Source organism: Mastigoproctus giganteus, chromosome 14 (assembly GCF_048544385.1).
Source record: "Mastigoproctus giganteus isolate SK-2022 chromosome 14, ASM4854438v1, whole genome shotgun sequence".
In the NCBI taxonomy this organism is placed as follows: Eukaryota; Metazoa; Arthropoda; class Arachnida; order Uropygi; family Thelyphonidae; genus Mastigoproctus; species Mastigoproctus giganteus.
This window is the reverse complement of record NC_143588.1, coordinates 72,479,350-72,498,154: the sequence shown is the minus strand read 5'-3', so window position 1 is coordinate 72,498,154 and position 18,805 is coordinate 72,479,350. Positions and strand designations below refer to the sequence as shown.

At 38.7% G+C, this 18,805-nt stretch overlaps 1 protein-coding gene across 1 annotated transcript in view; it reads left to right on the top strand.

Moving 5' to 3' along the window:
- LOC150075236 (uncharacterized) overlaps positions 1–18,805 on the top strand; it is a 442,257-nt gene that overhangs the window by 279,432 nt on the left and 144,020 nt on the right. Inside the window, exon 3 of the mRNA XM_090388815.1 lies at positions 1,625–1,747. Within this exon, the coding sequence (XP_090244941.1) occupies positions 1,625–1,747 (123 nt within the window). The remainder of the gene's footprint in view (positions 1–1,624; positions 1,748–18,805) is intronic.

Below are 18,805 nucleotides of genomic sequence, written 5' to 3'. Positions count from 1 at the left end.
TGATTGAGCTGCACCTGGGGAGTAGCATCTAAATAACTTCAAAATATACGTGCGCATTAACGGAAACAAACAGATCATTAATCGGAAAATTCCAAGCCCTATAAACTACTTTATGGTAAAGCGGAAAGTATCACTAGGGGAAAAACAGTAAGACGAAATGTCGTTGTCAAATATAAAGCGCGGTTCAAAGGGCACGAGAAAGGTAGGTGATTTTTTAAATAAGCAGCCAAGATGCTGAATTGAAAGGTTGACAAGAAGAGGAAAGTTGGTGAGGAAATAAGGGTTGCCTAGAGGAAAATGAGAGAGAGAGATTGGAAGTGTGATGGAGGAGCAGATTGTCCCATGCTCCTGGGTCCACAGGAAGATTGGACTGCTGATGCGTGAATTCCAGTCTTAGGTTTATCCAGACTACTTTTGTTTAGTGAATATATCAAGACAGAAACGTTCAAGGAACTAAGATAAAGGTTTCCGCTTAGTGACAAAGGATATTTTGCTGAATCTACAAGCAGAGTCGTGCGAACAGAAAACTGTATTATTCCAATGGATATAGCAAATAAATTAGCTGAGTATACATGTTTTTAAATAAGTTATCAGTTCAACAAATGCAAGACATCACAAATAATTTTCTGTTGCTTTTGATTTTTTAAATAAAAATGTGACTGAAATTACTGTTGACTAGATTAGAAGTCCCTCATTAACTAATTATATGTATATCAAAATGGATAAAAACTGGTTGAGTTAAAATAAAGAAGAAAGGGAAGGAATAAAACAAACTTTCGATATCCCAGGAGGTCTTTGTCAACCATAAAATGTAGAGCAATGCTACAAAAATTAAACGTATGAATGAAGCTTTACCAGTGAAGGACGGGAAGATCATGTAACCAGCTACTACTTGCAAAGCCCTGTTACGTCATTCGCTATCTTCTGGGTAATGCCTTATTGAAAAACGGAATTGATGCGAAGGCCAAAGTTAGGAAAGGGTTAGGGTGAAGCAAGAAGTTGTGAGGATATTAAAAATTAATAAATAGAAGCAGGCCATTGTGGAGATGATAGAATGGGATAATAGAGGAAGATAATTTCAAAAAACGAATAATGAGATAATAAATAAAAATTCAAAAATATGAATAATGATTGAAAGCAGGAGTGACGTGTGAAGTAGAGATTATAGGGTAGGAATGACTTAGGGGTAGGGTGGGATATGAAAACTGTTATAACATAAGAAGACACCCGTTGATTTTAATGGGCTTTGTTTCTATTATATATTTATTTTAAAAACATTAAAATGTTATAAAAATCATCTTAAACGGAAAGCTATACGAATTTTAATTATCTGCGTACTAGCATTTCAATTAAGAAAATTACAGTTAGCTTGTTTCCTGTTTTGTCCCTCGCCTATATATATATATGATTTTTCTTCCGAGATCCTCTGATTAGTTAATCATATACAACTAGATAACATCAATTATCTGTCTGAAATGCATTAATAAACTTTTTATCATTAAATAAATATAAAAATCTATTTAACTAAATCAAAGCTGATTAATATATATATTATATATAACCTGTTATAAGCATTAACACACGCAAGTTAACTTACAAATCAGAAAAATTCTTTTAATTTTAGGGGAAGCATGCACTACTGATGAACAGTGTCAACTTCATCACCTATACGCAACTTGTTCCAACGGCGTCTGCGTATGTGCAGATGGATATTTAACTACAGACGCCAACAGCACCTGTGGATTTAGTAAGTAAAAAATTACCAGTTGATAATTTTTTATTTTTTTTAAATAGAGAAATAATTAAATTTCTTTGAAATATATTGAATAATAAATGAAATAACTGAAAACATTAAATTTAGAAAGAATACCATTTTTTTTAAATCCCTCTTATGAACGACCATCGTTGATCCGTACAGCTGACAGTTTTTCCAATTTCATACCATTATTAATAAATTATTAATATCCAGAGACAGGCCAAGGAAACAGGACGAAGTTTTGAACTTCCTCGACCCATCTATATGCATTTCTGAACCGGTGGCGTGGTATCTTAACCCGCTGGAAAAAGCATCTTCTTTGAGAAAGAACTGGAACATTTGACAGGAACTTCTAAACGCTGACAATCCTTAGGATAGTCCAGGCCTATCAGATGTTGTTACACCCATATTAGGAAAGGGGTTAAAAAGAATCCTAAAATTGAAACATCCAGATGCGCGCACCGCTGCCACCGTGCACGGATCTATTGGCGCAAGTGACCATAAAACGCTTACCTACCGTCCATATAATGAAAAGAGACAGAATTAATCACTGGCAGGGCCGACCCCAAATACCAACAAGCTGGATGGAAATCCAGAACGCTAGTATTTTAGGAAATAATATTTCCTAAAATACTAGTTTCCTAACCGAGAATATATTATATTCTCGGTTAGGAAACTAGCTTATTTATTATCTACACATTCGTATAATATATTACTATTATCGACATCCTGTACAGAGTGTCAGCGCACAAAAGTTATTTACGGTCAACAACAACAATTAAATTTATTACCGATTTTATCTCTAGCGATAAATATGAAAGCATTATGATTATTAATATACAGTATTGTGATTTATTTTCCGAAAAATTCGATTTTATGATAAATTTACCAAAGTTAATATTATTTTATTTTCATTATTTAAAGTCTATATCGATAATTATCCATTATTTTCACTAATAATATTTTAATATGAAATTATTTTGTAGTATTTTAAAAAAGGTACTTTTTTCAGATGAGATTATAAGATATATACTATCTGGGTGATATTTTTGTTCGTTATTATTTTGTCGATTTATATAAACTTGTTGATGATAAAACGAAATTAGCATAAATTCTTATAAAGTTTCATAAAAAAAATTTTATGGGGTGGGGGGGAGCTAGAATAGGTCATTACTCTCTGTCCCAAAATCACTTGGCCCGCAAGTGCCATTGAAATCACTTAGTTATGATAGCATACATACTTTCTCTAACAGAGGAAACCACCTCATCGTAAGTATAGTTGGAGGTTTTGTAAGTACCATTTAAAATCACGAAGCTATTTTACCCTTTTTATTGAGTATCTTTTTGGGGCATTTTTTTTTTTTTTGTTTAAATATTAATAGCTAGATAAATTTGACTCCAAACTATTTTACAGATCAGAACAGAGTACTAGAACACGATTACCACACAATCGTAGCTGTGAATACAGAAGCAATTCCATTTCCATTTGTACCATCTCCCAAGTGCCACCCCATATTGGATGCCTAATCGTAATAAGGACCACGTGGCATTTGGTTGCACAACGTATATGCTCGCAGATCGATTTGAATGTCGAACACGCAAAAAAATAAAAAAAAAAAATCTGGAATAACTTATGGGTAAACCCTGCTCCTTCCGCTTGAGATCAGCTGACTACAATCTCCATTGAAAACGAGAATCGCAAACAAACGACGTCTACAAACGAGTAGCAAGCATATAGTGCGCATGGTGTTAGGGTAAGGCGCCACCTATGGTTTCCCACATCTGCGCCTTATGTACGCGCTGTTAAGAAATAAAGAACTACTGTAAATGCCAGGAAACTGTTGTGTTGGATGTGCAGTATTTTGTTGCGTTCTGTTGTGTGTCCTGGATTTGGCCGCAGGGCTCCTGATGAGGGTCGCCTGGGCTTCCTGAACAGAGACCAAGTAAAAAATAAATAAATAAAGTTAAATTAAAATAAAAATAATAAAAATAGATAAAAAATAAAATAAATAAAATAATAATAAAAAGGGATAAAAATAAAATAATAATAAAAAGGGATAAAAATAAAATAATAATAAAAATAGATAAAGGGAGTCATGTCTGGTTAAGTTTTGTCAAGACCGTGGGTGCCATGTCCATGAAGGTTGTTTTCAGTTAGGGACTATCGATCCAGTCCTGTTTTTGTCAACTTACAGAGTGAAGAAAGTGTCCTTTAGAGATGACGGTTAAGATGAAAGTCAGAAGGTTAGTTATCAATTGAGGCAGTTGCCTGTGCAAGGTGTGATCTTCTTACGGCAAACAGGTCCTGGGCAAACTTGGTAAAAGCTAGGTAATATTCCTGCTCAGTGATGTACAGATATTCTCTGTCTCGTGGGAGATCATGTATTTTGGAAATTAAACTGCATCTTAAGTCTTCGTAGTGAGGACATGTATAAACCATATGATCCCAGTCCTCTTCCTGGCCACAGGAGCAGTAGGGATCCTCCTCAATACCCATCAGGATCAGCTTCTGTTTTATAGATCCATGCCCGGTAATATCTTATTAGATATGTAGCATGGAGACCAGGAAAGAACCAAGAGGGAGCTTTGGGGAAAACTGCAGCGACCTAGGAAATAAATTTCTTCGTGATTGGTCCTTTGCATGTGTCTGTCCATCTCTGCTGCCAAGTTTGAGTCAGTACAGAGAAGACGGTTCGCTTTTCCGTACGAATCTCGTTTGTGCGATTGATCATGTGGTTAAGGATGGTGGCCGGAATTCCTCTTGATAGGCGATGGTGTATTTCACGGCGGATCACCTCAAGGCCCAAAGGCAGGACCGCAGCCAAAACGTGAACAGCAGGAGTGCTGACTGTGCAGCAGGTCCTTGTCACCATGAGTAACATGCAGCGCCAGATGGTTTCAAGTTTCCGTATGTTTCTAACAGTGGTGACTCTGGTTAACCATGCTCCGGCACCGTAAGTGATTATGGGCAGGAACACAGACTTATAGAGAAGAAAGAGGGTGCGTTTTTTTTTAGCCCCAAGTCGCTCCTACTCAAATGTGCGACCGTGTAGTTGCGGATTTTTGTATGTAGATATGCTAGGCGTGGATGAAAGGACATTTTACTATCTAACATAATTCCTAATTTGAGTTCCGTGACCAGAGGAATTGTTCGTCCTGCTAGCTTGATCTGTGGTGGTCGGGTGGTCTGTAGGGTTCCCTTGAGTAGAATCGATTTGGTTTTAGCAGGGGAGAGCTGCAACTTGTGGAGAGTGGCCCAATCCTGGACCACTCTCCACAAGTATCCTTAAGGTATAGTTTGCTTGGCCTCGAGGGATGCTCTGGAGTTTGCAGTTAGCATGAGGATAAGATCATTTGCGAAAGCATAAGCAGTGACGTCGCCTAAATTCATCGTGAGGAGTTCATCCAGGACGACGTTCCACATTTTCCATTTATTTAAACACAAAATTTTATATACATTCTTTTATATAAAATACTTACAGAAATTTATATACCAATCTATATACATTTACAGTCTCGTTATTCATATATATCATGTCATGTTGCATGTTACCTCTTGGTGCATTGTGTGCGTGTGTCCTGGTATCAAGGGTGGCGCCTAGACAAAAACCCGTCTCCACCTAGTTCATCCTTTATGGCATAGAACCTCTACGAGACTGGCCCGAAAAAGTGCTACTGTCAGGTCACTTCGCTCCCAGGGATCAGCCAATACAAGGGTAGCCGCTGCCTGGCGCCCGACCCCAGACACGATGAGCCGGATCCGGGTCTACTGTCTCTGTTTGTGCCGAAATGCACAAGTCCCGCACCCACCGGAGGTAGTGAAATACCAATGGGTACCAGAAATCCTGCACCCAGCTTCCAAAGGAACGACGTTCCACAGGTCATATGAGTCGTACATACGAATTTATTACAATCCGCCAAAAGTTATTGTATCTGTGAACATATCAACCTGCTTGTCCACCTCGCCATCCTAGTAAGTGAATGTAGACCTATTGATTTCGTAGGCAAGTATACTCACAATATCCGTAAAGTAAATTGTAGAAATAGATATACTTATCTATTTCTACAGTTTTTCTTATTGATAAGTCTGATATATCGTTGATTTCTTTAACTGAGAATACTACGTTCCTGGCCACGGAATTACTTCGTTCTCCTTTTTATCGTAACTTATTTCCTTTGATTAGTTCCTCTACCTTGCTCAGGAAATGGACTCTCAAAGCATCTGCAAATCTGTAAGTAACATCACTCACACTAATCTGTCTTGAACAGAGAGAACGTTGGTCTATTGATCCGCATTCTTTCATTATTACCCTTTCGTGTTAATTAGTTCACATACTAAGATAAGTAACGGAAGTACTGCGTTTTGTCAGTTGTATGGTGACGCACACCAAGAGAAATCGCAATTTACGACCAATAAGAAAGCCACAGAAATCGTTAGTATCATAAATATGAATATACAGGGTTAACGAATTAAAAAAAAAAGGTGAAATTCGTTAATTCAAAAATATTCAATAAGATATAAAAAGCAGTGGTCGACAAAGACATATTCAAATTAATTATCAGCCTCTTGTATTATATCCTTTAATAACAGCGTGTCAACTTGCAAATTCACCAACTGTTTTATCGCTTATAATCGATAATAAAATGATGCAGTGTAGTATACTTTTCAATGTTTGCTCCTTGGATTATGATACTTGTTTTTTCCCTACCTTAAGTGACACAGATTTTCCATATAGCTTCTACATGTTCGAAGTTTGTTGTTGGAACTTCTATTGTTTGTATCGCTCCCCATAGTAACAATGATTTATTGACTGTATCCCTTTTTTAAGTTCTTGTACTGCATTTATATTTGCTGAAGACTGCATAAAGGCTTTATGATGAATAATGAAAGATTGAACATGGGGTCCCAAATAACATGCAACGAGCCAGGATATTTCTAGTTAAATGTTAACTACGAGAGGAGCCCGATTTCTCAATGCGCGCATTGATATTGTTCATTTTTGATATGAAAAATGAATAAATTAATAAGAGTGAGTATTATGAATTTAATTACAGTGGTACCTCGGTATACGTCCGCTTTGGAATAAGTCCAACTTGATATACGTCCTGTTTGGACGCGAAAAATTTTGTTTGGTATACAACCATTGTTTGGAATACGACTCGCGTGCTTCAAAATGAGTCACGACACCGCGCGCTACCCTTGTTTACCTCTCTCAAGACAAAGCCACGACTCAGATGCCAGATCTTACCCCCCTCTCCAAAAACCGAATAAAAGCCGACCAAGGACGGACGCTAGCAAAGTACGCGTGCCCGTCCTCACTCGGCTTTCCGAATAAAACCGATCGAGGACGTAAGTGCGCACCGTGCGCACTTACGTCCTCGATCGACTGAATTCGGTTTTTGGAGAGGGGAGTAAGATCTGGGATCTCTGCCACGAGCGTTAGTACGACAATTTCTACCATTCAGTGAACAACCCGCGCTATAACTCTGTGAATTTTCACGTGATTTTGTGTTTTTTCGCGTAAATGTTTTGTCATTAACCATAAGTTCTAAGAAAGTTAATGAGAAGAGCCAAGCAACGAAGAAAATGTGGCAGGATCACCACGGAGGTGAAAAAAGAGATTGTTGATAAGTATGAGGGTGGCATGCGTATCCGGGACTTAGCTGCTGCACACCGTATGCCGAGAACGACGGTATCTACGATTGTGAAAAACAAAGACGTTATTAAATCTGATAGCGTTGCGAAGGGGGTGAAATCGATTACCAAACAAAGATCAGGGACATTGCATAATATGCCAATAACAATAGGATTTTTTTTTCATGGGAACGGATTAATCATTTTCCCTTTATTTCTTATGGGAAAAATTCGTTTGGTATACGTCCAAGGATCTGGAACGGATTAAGGACGTATACCGAGGTACCACTGTAGATTTAAATCTTCTGTGAGTAATTTCAAAAAGAGAATAAATAACAGAATAAGTTAGACAGTACTTTGAATTAAATATTATTAAACAGCAGATCTTCATATAATAATAATACCATTTACTCATCAAAAGATTTGTTTACAATAAATAAACTTGTTAAGAAAAATAAAGTTCTTGACAAGTTATAATTCATCAAATAAAACAGTTTTCCAAACAAATTTGTTATTAAACAAAAAAAGGAAATTATTACACATAATACATTTCGCACTGTAAACAGAGAGTACTTTTTATATCTAAAGCAACTCTAATCCACTGAATCATTAAGAATCAAAAATTTCCTTCTTAAATATTTTAATTTGAAAATGGGATAACTTCTCCTGAATCTGATATCAACACTAGCCAAAAAATTGTTAATTACATTCATTGTATGCATTTCCCCAAATCTATTCAGTACCCTAAGCCGAGGCAAAACGATTGCTTTTCGATTCCTTAAATTATGTAAAAAATTCCTTTGCTCATTCAACTTATCAAAAATAATGTTCAAATTTTTGAAAATTAAGTTTAACTTTAGTTTTGGAACTGGATAAAGGATTTTATATTTTAACAAATATTGCCATCTCTTACTCAAGTCATTCCAAGTATTTTTTCTCATTATAAGTCTCAAAATCTTGCTAATTAAACTATTTATTACCCTTACTTCGGAGAGATTTCCTCGTGCCCATACATTAACTAAATAATTAATTTGGGAGTTCACTAATGCATAATATAAGGTAACTTTTGTTCTAAAATTTAAGTTATTCTTAATATAGCAAAAGAAGTACGCATAAAATCTTATTTCTTTATACGAATTTGTTATATGAATTGCCCACTAAGACTGTAGTGAATGCATAACCCAAGGTAACAATTTGAAACCTCAATCACAGTCTGACATTTGCAATTATGAAAATTCTGATCATGAAGGCATTCATGTTTATATAGCTTAATAGAAGGGTAACAATCTAGAATTTGATTAGGAGGTCTAATTATCAAAATTTTGTTTTTTAATAATAATAATAATCACCCTGTGTACTTGGTAGCAACACTCGTCACAGGGTGGAAACTTCCCCAATCAGGGAGATATAAAAATAATAATAGAAGGGAGCAATGGCCCAGTGGTTACAACACTGGACCATCAGCTTCATGGACCCGAGTTTGGTCGAAGCGAAAGTGTCTCCATTATGCTGGGATGCTGGTAAAATAATAATAATAAAAGGGAAAAAAACGTCGCGAAAGTCGCTTTAGTGGATCTACCTCCCCAAGGTAGAAGTGACAGCTGTGGTAGATAGTGGCGCCATGTGGTGTCGCTCACAAGAAATAATGCTACTGCTGAACTAATAATACTATAAGCCGAAGCGAAACAGTCCACCTTCTTAGATGGTCGATGATATGGAAAAGAGGCACTAATCATACTGCATCAAGTGTGGTGCAGGATAAAGTCACTCGCGTTCAGACCTTAGGCAAAGGTGGTTGTTGTAGGGTTTTAGGATCATCGGCGACTAAGGCTATATTGCTCCATACATACTGTCTGTAAATTGTGTGTGTTCTGAGGTAGATTTTCTGGTCTGCACGGTTAGCACAGTGGTATCGTCAGCGTCCTCCCCACATCGGGTGGAAAAGGCCCCGGTTCGAATCCCGTTGATGATGCGAGGAGCTTTAATGGGCTTTTTTCACTCCGTGGCCGAGTTAATCAGTCTCAGACGTAGATAGCAATGGTTTTCCCCAGAAATTGGGATTTTTTTCTCCAGCAAAACAGGCAAATCGGCCAGAGAACACACGTAATTTACAGACACAATACAAATGGGTATATACACTGAGTGATCACTGAATTATGACCACCTACCTAATACTTCGTAGGACCTCGTTTTGCCCTCAGTACAGCAGCTATCCGACGTGGAACTGATTCAACAAGATGTCGGAAGTGTTCGGGAGGTATGGCCAACCAAGCTGTGTGTAATGCGGTCAGCAATGCAGGTATGGAAGTGTTTGGTGTATCCAGACGCCTGATATGCTTTCCATAGTGTCCCACAATTGCTCTATGGGATTGATATGGGGGGGGGGGGGTTTGGAGGCCAATCAATATGCTGAAAGTCAGAACTGTGTTCCTCAAACCATTCCTGCAAAACAAGTGCCCGATGGCTCGGCGCATTGTCATCTTGGAAAATACCATCGCTATTCGGTAAAAAGTGTAACATAGCGGGGTGTACACAGTCAGCAAGCAGTTGACGATAGCGGAAACCACTGATACGTTGTTCCATATGCACCAGGGGTCCAGGTCCAGGGACCTTGATTAGGAGAGGATGCCGTAGGGGTCGTCTGCTGGTATAACCCATACGTGCGAGAGTGCGACGCATGGTCATTACCAATTGTTCCGGGTTGTCCGATGTTGTATTGGGTAGTCAACTCTTCAACAGTGCTGCGTCTGTTCGCCTGTACGAGTCGTCCGACCCGGCGCTCACCTCTAACATCAACCTTTCGCTGACCTTTGCACTTTTGCCGTCGGGTCGTTGTTTGACCATTTTGATGGCAGTCCTGGTACACTTTAACTACGGCGGCTCTCGAACACCCCACCAGTTCAGCCGTTTGGGAAATCGAGGCGCCAGCTCGGCGAGCACCCACAATCTGTCCTTTATCAAAGTCCGATAAATCATTCCTTTGACCCATCATCCTCAGAATTTTACTACCTACTGAACCACTAACACCTTATCTATGCTACGTAGGTCGACTAACTCCGCACTCTCGTATCTAACGTGGTCAACTGGTCGCATTCAATTTTCATAGGGGTGGTCATAATTCAGTGATCACTCATTGTATAATAACTTTTTTTTTTTTTTTTTTTTTTATGAGAACCCCAAACACGAGAGGTATTGGAACCTATAGTACTTAGTACCGTGCTTGGGTTGGAGGTTGAAAAGACGAAAGAAGATATTTGTTGACATTGGACTTGAACTTCTGTAGATTGTAATTTTCAGGAAATACGTATGAAGGAAGGTTGTTCCAGAAAACGGCAGTTGAATGAATAAATGAGGAAGATGAAAAGTTGGTTCTGTGGGTTTGAAGCTGGACAGTAAATGGATGTTGGCTGGTGGCGGCACGTGTTCGGACTGTTTTGAAAGAGAGAGCGGGAATTATAGAAGCCAATTCAGAAGAACAGTACCCATGGAAGTATCTGTAGAAGAGGCATGCAGCAGAAACAGTACGTCTATGAGAAAGCGAGTGGAGAGACTCTGTTAGAGATGAATCATTAATTAACCTAACTGCCCTCTTCTGAATGGAATCAAGAAGCCTGAGAGAGGTTTTGGGGGTACCACCCCAGATGTGGGAACAATATTCCATGGCAGGGCGGATTTGCGATTTATACAGAGTGAGCAGCTGTTTGGAAGAAAAGTAATGCCGAGAGCTAAAGAGAAAACCAAGTTTTTTAGATGCAGAAGAAGCAATATTTGTAATGTGCTTGTGCCAAGAGAGATTAGAAGTCAGGGTAATCCCCAAAAGAGATATATCATTTTGCCTAGAAATTGGAGTGTCACTAAAGATAAGCATAGGAGCAGAAGAATCCTTTTTGCGAGATATAAGACAAGACTGAGTTTTAGAAGGGTTGAAATCAACTAAGTTCTCTTTGCCCCACTGGAGAATTACCTGAAGATCGGCATTTAAGGAATTGGTAGCAGATTTTCGAGAAGTTGAAGCTGATTGAGCAGGACAAGGTTTCTGAAAATGGAAAGTTGAATGCAATGTGCTATCATCGGCAAAACTATGGATAGGATTTCCAGTCAATGGAAGAAGGTCATTGATATACAAAAGGAAAAGAGTGGGGGAAAGAACTGAACCTTGGGGGACACCGGCATTAGTGGAGAAGTTAGAAGACAGAGAGCCATCTACCATCACCCTCAGTGAGCGATCAGAGAGAAAACTGGATAACCAATTATAAAAAAAAGTTGGCAAACCATAAGATGGAAGCTTGTTTAGAAGACCTTTATGCCAAACACGATCAAAAGCCTTTGAGATGTCAAGAGCAACTACTTGTGTTTCACCGAACCTTTCCATTGAATTAGTCCATAAATGGGTAACATAAGCCAGAATATCACCAGTGGATCGACACTGACGGAATCCATACTGGCGATCGTTGATCAGACGGAAGGTTTCTAGGTAGTATAAGAGTTGCCGGTTAATTGATTTCTCCATTACTTTAGAAAGAGTAGAAGTAATTGCAATGGGACGATAATTGGATGGGAGGGATTTGTCACCCTTTTTAGGAACTGGCTGGATATGAGCAAATTTCCAAGCAGAAGGAAAAACACCTTTGGAATAAGAAAGGGAAAAAAGGTGGCAAAGAATAGGAGTAAGTTCAGGAGCACAGGTTTTGAGAACAAGGGGAGAAATACCATCAGGACCTGGAGCTTTCTTAGCATCAAGATTCATCAAAATCCTTCTGATATCCTTTTGACGGAAGACCACAGAAGGCATTGAATGGAGCGTGTTAGGAATGGTGGGAGGTGTTTTACCAAGATCATTAATACATGAGCTGGAAGAAAAATGGGATGCTAGCAGGTCAGCTTTATCCTTGGCTGAAGTGACAACAGAACCATCTGGTTTGGACAGAGGTGGGAGCAGAGATGGGCAAAAGTTGCGGCCAATAGCTTTGGCAAGAGACCAGAATGCTCGGCTACCATTAGGGCAAGAAGCAAGTTTTCTACTCTTAGCCTGTTCAAACTCTAGTTTGGACTGATTAATAACTGCTTTACAATTGTTGCGAGCTTTGGTGTAGGCAGAAAATGAAACTGAAGAATTAGAAACAAGCCAGTTACGATATGCAACATTCTTCTCTTGGACAGCCTTAGCACATTTGTTGGAGAACCAAGGTTTAGATAAAGGACGAGATTTTAAAGTGGAGTGTGGGATAAAGGATTCCATTCCTGCAAGAATAATTTCACTGACACGATCTGAGCAAACGTTAACATCAGAAGAAACAGTAATCAGACCAAGGAAAAGAAGAAAAGAAGTCTCGCAGGTCATCCCATTTTGCATTCTTGTAATGCCAAACAATACGAGGTTGGGAATAGCCATGAGATAAAGGTTCTGTGGGGGGCGGGGTAACGTTTATTACTTATGGGGTTTTTTTTTTTGTATCTTTTCCTTTTGTATTAATGTATATCCCCGTAGTCCAATCCTCCCACTTTAGCATCTGACTTGTTTGTTCTCAGAAGATTACCTGACTCGAAGGGGACCTTAATTATTTTAAGTATTTCTCCACAGGATTGGCTGAGTTTCGGAATGACAGACTCCAACACATGAATGTAAAATAAAACAATGTTTATTAACATATCATACAGAAACTAATAATAGTGACTTGTTATTTCATTAACCTTTATATGTGTAAATATCTTGTTCAAACTCCAATGTTTTATCATCAGATATCCTATTCTAATACACATTATTATTCATTATGCAATGGTGTCTCTTCGTGTTCTTTACAGGGACTTGGATAGGTCGTGGTATTCACTTCACATAGATTCTTCCAACTCTTCTTCTGAACAGTCTATATAATACACCAACAACTACCAGCCAATGAACTGGCTCACAAAAACCTTCAGAGTTCGTGTCTCAATTTGTAAGAAAATTTCATTTATTCAATTAGACACCTTTACTGCAATCAGGTTAACAGGAAATATTAATCAATTCAATTTAACATTACCCTTCAGGACCGTTAATCCCCTATACCTTTATATATATCACTTTTAATTAGCCCCTACTCAAATCAGAAATACTCTCCACAAATCAACTCATTATAAATCAAAATTCCAACCTTTAACTTCATATATAATATAAAAACCTTTCCCAACTTTAAACAATTCTCAGTTATCTATTAAACCCTCTCCTTCCATCAAGCATTATTATGAGGAGCTTCACTTCAAATTATAGGCTACGTCCGTCTTAAATACATTACACTTTTATACATATATTCATTGCTTAAATCTCCCTCCTTAACTATATATATTTATTTCTCCTAAAGTCCTCTCCTTAATAAATTAGGTACACCTATTTCGGTAAACTCTATAGCACTTACATGTTTGGCCTGGAACTTTCCTCTCTGCTCGGCTTCCTTTCATATCGGTCATTCAGGTACTGGAATGCGGGGGCGCTCATTTGGGGATCTCGGTGATTTATGGTGTCTCCCTACCGGATACTGCACGGCTGGAATCAATCAGGGTCGTATATTCTTTACCGGTCAGCATTTCTTCTTCCGTGGATAGAGGAGTTGTCTAGTAGGTCAATGGTTCGACCACTCATTCGACTGGCTTTGCCTACATAATTTTCAGGATGTGATTCTTCCTTGCTACGGCTTCCATGCTTACAGGTGAACATTCCTACGGGCTGTCGGGATACGCAGAATTTCTATCATTGCTTCCATCTACCTCAGGGCTGCAGCTATCACCCAAATTAGACTACTGCTCTGCTTTGTATCGTTCTCCAACTCATTCAAATCATTCTCCAGACCGCTTCGAGAACTTCTTCCGACTCCTCCGAAAACTTCTTCCGAATCCCACGAAACTTCTTCCGAATGCCACGAAAGCTTCTCCCTGAATGCCACGAAAACTTCTTCCTAATCTCCCTCTCAAAATTCCCTCCACTTTCTTCCTGGCCAATAGGAGATCTGCGCATCCCTTTTCCTGTGCTCTCATTTGTCTTCTCTCATCTTCCGTGGGCGGGTCTTCTTCCCAACTTCCGTGGCCTAGAATATACGAGAACCATCTAGAACGAGAGGCGGAAGTTCAGGTTAACTGAGAAACGTCACAGCTCTTCCCGTGACCTCACGCGCGCACACCTGGTGACGTCGCCCACCTCTAATGGCGTTCCACTGTGAAATTTCTAAGAGAGCCAACTTAAGTGCTCTTGGCCCTTACTATGGTGCATCTGCCTCTGTCTTAATGGGGATTTGTCACGGTTATTTACTTTTACTGACTCGTCAAAGAATTTCCATACAAACAAACTACAACTAAACAGGGAGTGACTGGAAGGTATTTTTGAATTCCAGAGCTTCTTAACCCATGTTGTTTTTATCAGAAAACCACTATTCGTATTACAGTTAAATTCTCATAATATTTAACAATTTTTATTAATTAATGTAAGGACGGGTCCTTACATAGCATTCCTCTTCCCCTAAAAAAAATTTATATTCCATATATAAATTTTTTTCTTTTCTGTCCTCAGACGGATATTCCTTTATCCCAGATCCACTTTATCGACAGCCAATCTCCTCTAATTGCCTTTCTATATTTTCTAATTACACTTATATACCAGACATTACTTAAACTTATATTAAGCTTCATTAACTACTCCCATCCCATATTTTCGTCGAATACTGCTCCTAGATACATTTGCTGCATCCTGTTTATTTCCTTTAGTTTGTGTGCCTTCTCCTCACTGGAAGCTTCAGTTCTGTAATTTCCTAATCCTTCGATTCCTTTAATTTCTGTTGCTCCATTTAATTTGCGATCCTTCTCATCACAGCCATTCTCTCCCCCTTCATGTGTTTTCTCTCCCGAATGTAAACCGACCCTTTCTCTCGTTTCCAAAATTCCTACGTGTAACACCCTCCCCTTCTCTTGGCACCTTCCCTCATTATTCCTATTTGTTTTGGTGTTCTTATTTAATTTCCATTTGTTTTGTGTAACCAGAACTTTATTATCTGTGCTTGCCTTACACCCTTCTAATTCTTCCCCACTAGCTTCCTTTGGAGTTTCCCCTTTCTCTGGCTCATACTGGGCTCTGACGCCTGCCTTTCGCCTCCTGTCTACCTTTGGACTCGCCTGGGTATTACTGCCGAAGGTAATGCGGCCATTTCTCACATCTATCTTGGCTCTTAACTTCCTTAGGAGGTCCGTGCCTAGTATTGCGTCGTGTCGACGACTGTTTATTCTGTTTGCCACAAAATATGAATGGGCCACCAAGTTATCACACCCCTGTATTCTTACCTTGTCTCTGACAATGTAATCGGTGTGAATTTCTCCAGCACCTACCCCCTCCACAAGAAAATCGCGGCAACATCTTATATCTCCCTTACTCGGCCTTTTGCAGTATTTAATGAGGTAGTCCCACATTAAAATAGACCTCGAGGCTCCTGTGTCCACCAGAAACTTACCTGGTACCCCTCCTAAGCTGCCTCTCACATATAACAGGTCGTTTCTACTGCCCTTAGCACTTACCGCACCTAAAGATATGGCCTTTCCTTTGGCGGTGTTTAAGTGTAATGATGGCCTCCCGCAGCGGGCATGTCTAAAAGATCCATGTCTCTTGACTACGGCATTGTTAATGCGCTCTCGTTCATTCCGATACCCCCCTTGTTTTGCGCAATGCCTTTCCTCCCTGTGCTTGTCCATGTTTCTGGGGTTTTTTACGTGTGGGTACCTGTCTCGTTCCCAATACTCTTCCCTTTCCCAGCTTTCTTTAGCACCCTGTTTCACTTTGCAGTAGCGGGTCCAATGGTCTGAGTTCTGGCACTTATAACACCATTTACGACCGCCGTCCTTGTCTCCCCCCTCGTTTGTTCGTGAAACTATACCCAATCTTTGTTTCACTTCCGTTTGTTGCTGAATTTCTCTAGCATCATTGCTTAAGGAGAGCCTTTCCATCATCCACTCCATCTTTCTTTCGATGCTATTTAAATGTTTAGCTAACCCTTCGATTTCGCTTCCCCACTCCCTCGATTCCTTTTCTGTTTCAGGCTGCTTTCTGTCGGTTATCGCGTTTATCTCCTTTGCCCCCGTATTTTTGCTAAAGTTCTCAAGCCTTTCTTCCTCTAATGAGTGGGTGTACGCGTCTGTTAATGTTTCTGGATTTTTTCTTAGTACTTCTTTTTTAAAATTGTGCCTGAGCCCTGTGATGAACTGCCCAGTTAGTATTTTTTCGAATGCCTGTTTCTCCGATTCCGATGTTTCTGTGTTTAGTTTTAAATTTAGGAGGCGCTGGTGGAATTCGCTTACTGTTTCGCGAGTGGTTTGCGTGTATCCTCCCAACTTTCCTACGCTTGTTAACAAGTCATTCTTTTTCCCAAATATTTTTCTTAATGTCTCAGTGAATCTGTGGAGCGTTACTATTTCTTCTGCCACTGTAGCCTGCCTGTATTTTTCTAATGCCTGTCCTTCTAGTTTAAATTCCCCTATAGTTATGACATCCATATCGCTTAACTCTTCCTTATCCTTAATTAGTTTTAATTTATTAATAAATTTTTCCACTCTTTCACTTGATTCCCCCTTAAATGGTTTCAAATACTTGCTGTATTTGATTTGTCCTGACCCCTTTGCTACCCCGCTTACCATTCTCACCTCCGGTTTTTCTTGGCCTTCATGTTCGTCACTGTGGCCCCAAAAATTTTCGCAGTCCTCGCCGCGTTTCCTACCCTTTCTTGGCATTTTTATTTTATATCTATTAATCTCTAGCTATCAACCTTAACTAATTAATATGTCTGCCGATTAATCTTTCTAGAATTCTTTAACTATATTAGATAATCTAATTCAATTTACCATTAACATTTACCTGCTTGATCAATAATCAATTAGTAAAATTTCAACACCCAATAATTATAAAACTTATTAATTTTTACCTATCTATCCTTGAGGTTTCCCTGTCTGGTCTCACTAATTAATTCAATTGTACATAAATAATAATTTCCAGTTCAACACTAAATCAATACTTGCCTCTAAAATCCACCATTATTTACTTGTTCAATCTAAATTCATTCAACAATAATCAACTCAGTAATACATATATAATTCTAACTTACGCTTTCTGGCTCGCCAGCTGAATTTTACAGTTTCAGCAACTGATTACATATATATATACATGTATGTATATTTTCCTGTCGTTCTGAACTCAGCCTTCCATTGTGCAGAATTATCCTGGCTTTCGCTCGCCAATTGTGGGGGTGGGGTCTTATTATTATGGGGGTTTTGGGTATTATGTTTTTTCTTGATTGCCCTAATTTTCTTTATATTTTAATTATTATAATTTATCCCCTTTTTTTTTATATGTATATCCCCGTAGTCCAATCCTCCCACTTTAGCATCTGACTTGTTTGTTCTCAGAAGATTACCTGACTCGAAGGGGACCTTAATTATTTTAAGTATTTCTCCACAGGATTGGCTGAGTTTCGGAATGACAGACTCCAACACATGAATGTAAAATAAAACAATGTTTATTAACATATCATACAGAAACTAATAATAGTGACTTGTTATTTCATTAACCTTTATATGTGTAAATATCTTGTCCAAACTCCAATGTTTTATCATCAGATATCCTATTCTAATACACATTATTATTCATTATGCAATGGTGTCTCTTCGTGTTCTTTACAGGGACTTGGATAGGTCGTGGTATTCACTTCACATAGATTCTTCCAACTCTTCTTCTGAACAGTCTATATAATACACCAACAACTACCAGCCAATGAACTGGCTCACAAAAACCTTCAGAGTTCGTGTCTCAATTTGTAAGAAAATTTCATTTATTCAATTAGACACCTTTACTGCAATCAGGTTAACAGGAAATATTAATCAATTCAATTTAACATTACCCTTCAGGACCGTTAATCCCCTATACCTTTATATATATCACTTTTAATTAGCCCCTACTCAAATCAGAAATACTCTCCACAAATCAACTCATTATAAATCAAAATTCCAACCTTTAACTTCATATATAATATAAAAACCTTTCCCAACTTTAAACAATTCTCAGTTATCTATTAAACCCTCTCCTTCCATCAAGCATTATTATGAGGAGCTTCACTTCAAATTATAGGCTACGTCCGTCTTAAATACATTACACTTTTATACATATATTCATTGCTTAAATCTCCCTCCTTAACTATATATATTTATTTCTCCTAAAGTCCTCTCCTTAATAAATTAGGTACACCTATTTCGGTAAACTCTATAGCACTTACATGTTTGGCCTGGAACTTTCCTCTCTGCTCGGCTTCCTTTCATATCGGTCATTCAGGTACTGGAATGCGGGGGCGCTCATTTGGGGATCTCGGTGATTTATGGTGTCTCCCTACCGGATACTGCACGGCTGGAATCAATCA